General features: G+C 47.9%; 1 protein-coding gene across 1 annotated transcript; it reads right to left on the bottom strand.

Moving 5' to 3' along the window:
• Positions 1-2444: 2444 nt before the first annotated feature.
• On the bottom strand, positions 2445-2726 carry LOC115850399 (small ribosomal subunit protein uS14-like). The gene has a single exon (XM_060308849.1). The coding sequence runs from the start codon at positions 2700-2702 to the stop codon at positions 2532-2534; it is 171 nt and encodes a 56-aa protein (XP_060164832.1). The 5' UTR covers positions 2703-2726; the 3' UTR covers positions 2445-2531.
• Positions 2727-3062: the final 336 nt, after the last annotated feature.

Raw genomic sequence — 3062 nt, 5'->3', positions numbered from 1 at the left:
GTAAAGTGAGGAAATACTGCCCTCTAGCGGATAGATGCCAGGGCTACGGCTAAACATCCCACAGGGCACGGGACAGCACCCCACAGCCAAGAACTCTCTGGCCCAATAAGTTAATGGTGCCAATGGTGAGAAACCCTGTCCTAGAGGTTAGTGCTGCAATGTCCTCATCACTTCTCAGATGAAGAAACGGAGGCATCAAGAGGGAAAGTGCTACAGACACAGAGAACAGACTTGTGGTTGTCAAGGAAGAGCAGGGTGGGGGAGGGAAGGACCGGGAGTGTGGGATTAGCAGATGTAAACTATTATATATAGGACGGATAAACAACAAGGTCCTACTGTATAGCACAGGGAACTATATTCAATATCCTGTGATAAACCATAATGGAAAAGAATATATATATATAAAAGAATGTCTCTATGTGTATAACTGAGTCACTTTGCTGTACAGCAGAGACCGGCACAACACTGTAAACAAACTATACTTTAACAACAAAAAACTAAATTTAAAAAAAATTTTTTAATGTAATTCTTCTAATCCGTGAGGGAAAAAAAAAAAGAGGGAAAGTGCTAGGAAGACCAGAGCAGCGAGTTGAATCCTGGTCACCTGGCTGCAGATTCTGAGCTCCCCTAGTTGAATCAGTGGAGTGGGGAGCTGACCAAGGAGACTGATTCACAGCTGAAGGGGGACATTACAGTCTGTTGGTGCCATCTGTGTTATCACTGGACTTGTAGCTTCACAAGTTCTGGGGGAAAACGTAAAAGAAAAAATGACCAACAAAAATGAGTTAATTGGGTGGGAAACCCTTGTATGCTCTCAGGGATACCCCCTTCTCAGGCTCTCCAGATTTCAGGACTTTTGTCTGAATTCCTCCTCAGTTTTTAACACCTCCCCACCAGATCATAGATATTTTACTGTGCCTTCCCAGAGATGTAAACATCTCTTTTTAAGTGGGGCCACCCAAAGGGACACCGCGGTCAGGGCTCCAGCACCATCCACTGACCTCTAGTTTGAGCCTGTGGTTCTTTTCCTTGGATTTTTAAGAAGGGCTAAAAAATTGGGGAATAGAAATTCAGGAAGAGATAAGAGCCATCGCCTTCCATCTGAATTCTTCCTCAGTTTTTAACCCAACCCAGTCATAGACACTTTACTGCAGGTTCCCTCTGAATCAATCCATGATCACCTCTAGACCCTCCCAACCAGCACATGATCCAACACATCCCCCCTAGATGAGGCCTGATGAGCCTGAGAGTGGACAGAAATCAGAACGGAGCAGGGAGTTGCAACTCTCACTGCCACCCAGTCTCACCCAGAGCAAGGAGAAGACTTCGCAGGACACTAAGGGCCCCAGCCTGGCCCTGGCTTTAGGCAGAACCAAGGGGTTAGAGCAGACGTGGCTCCCATTCCCCTCACAAATACCCCAATGTCCAACTCTTGGAACAGAGGCTTGTCATCCTCTCACATCTGTGCAGAGGGACACGAGGGGGACCCTACATCCCAGGCAGAGGCCCTCCCATCCCCACCCACGCCCAGATTTCTCACCTGGGCTCCCCACAGCTAATGCTGTCTTCTTCTTCTTCTTCGAGTAGCAAAGGACACAAAGCCCGATGATAAAAACAAGAGCAAAGGCAGCCACACCCAGGATGGTCCACCATTGACTCTGATACACCAGGGTCTCTCCTGAGAGAGGGACTTATTATATATAACCCAGGCACCCCAGAGCCACAGGCCTGCTCTCCTCTCCCTGACCCTGGCCTCTGACCCAGGGTCACAAGCCCCTCCAGGATCACCCCAGGATCACCAGGGGGCGCAGGATGTGCACTGTGATTCCCGCTGTGTTCCACGTGACACTAGACCCGCTGCTCCTCTCCTTGGAGAACACTTATGGTCACGGAGGTCTGCTGGGCATGCCGGCACATGGGTTCCTCATCTGGAAACCAGGCCACTGAGATATTCTGGGGAAAAAAGCCGAAAGCCCAGCATGTGAGGTTGACTGTGCCCTCCAAGTCCTGGCTGTGGGTCACGTTCACGGCTGGGGCCCCTGGGGGAGAAAGCACAGAGCCAGTGAAGCCCGGGGTCAAGCCCTGCTCCCTCTAAGGGAGACGGAGAGAACACGCTCCACCTCTGGCTGAGCCCTCGTCCACCGCAGACCTGCTCCAAGTCTGCTATGCACCCTGGGGCCCCGTTCCTTCAGCCGGGCAGGAGGAGGGGCTGGGATGGGGCCTCACTCTCTTGGATCCACGTGTTGATGCTGAGGAGAGAGTCTGCTTGGGTTTTTTTTGTTTTTTGAATTTTATTTTATTTTTATTTTTTTTTAATTTTTTTTTTTAACATCTTTATTGGGGTATAATTGCTTTACAATGGATCTGCTTGGGTTTTGATTCCTACTTCCTGGCTTGACGGCCATTCCCCAAACTGTTCTTTTTTTTTTTTTTTTTTTTGAAGTTTTAAAATTTTTATTTTATATACGAAGAGTTAGTATTGTTTCTGAGGAAGGTAGATATGCGTGATGACCCATTCGAGAAGTTCACACTTAGTCCAACTTAATGAAGCCGATGTCCTTCGAGTACTGGCGGAAACACCGGTGGCACATATTGAGGCCGTATTTCCGGATCAGACCGTGCCGGTTTGAGCAGACGGGGCAAGAACGAGAACCCTGGCCGAATTTTCTCGGATGGCTCCGGTAAAGCTGCTGGTGCCCCATGTTGCTTTCTCGGCTGCAACAAGGCAAAAGCCCCAAACTATTCTTGTGTCGGCTCCCAGGCTCACTGCTCTCACTTTAGCTTCTCTTCTTTATATCTGAATCACAGGCATGTATTTCCTTGAGTTTCTAAAAATTGTAGTGATTTTTTTTCAATTCAGCATTTCTGAGGGCTTTCAGTAAGAAGAATTCTATGTTATTCTAAGAATTCTTAGAAAGAATTATTTCAAAAATCCAAGAAAATCATACTTGCATGAAGGACAACACCCATAGAGAAGTGGGCAGCTCATAAGTGTGCAGTGGATTTTCACCAAGTGAACACTGGGGTAAACAACACTCACAAGTAACCTTTCCAGCATCCCA

This window comes from Globicephala melas, chromosome 11, assembly GCF_963455315.2.
Source record: "Globicephala melas chromosome 11, mGloMel1.2, whole genome shotgun sequence".
Taxonomy (NCBI): Eukaryota; Metazoa; Chordata; class Mammalia; order Artiodactyla; family Delphinidae; genus Globicephala; species Globicephala melas.
The sequence above is the reverse complement of the archived record's forward strand: the minus strand, read 5'-3'. Positions and strand labels throughout refer to the sequence as shown.

Bases quoted from the DNA above. Each gene is read 5' to 3' on its own strand.
- LOC115850399 (XM_060308849.1), bottom strand. From the start codon at position 2,702: ATGGGGCACCAGCAGCTTTACCGGAGCCATCCGAGAAAATTCGGCCAG.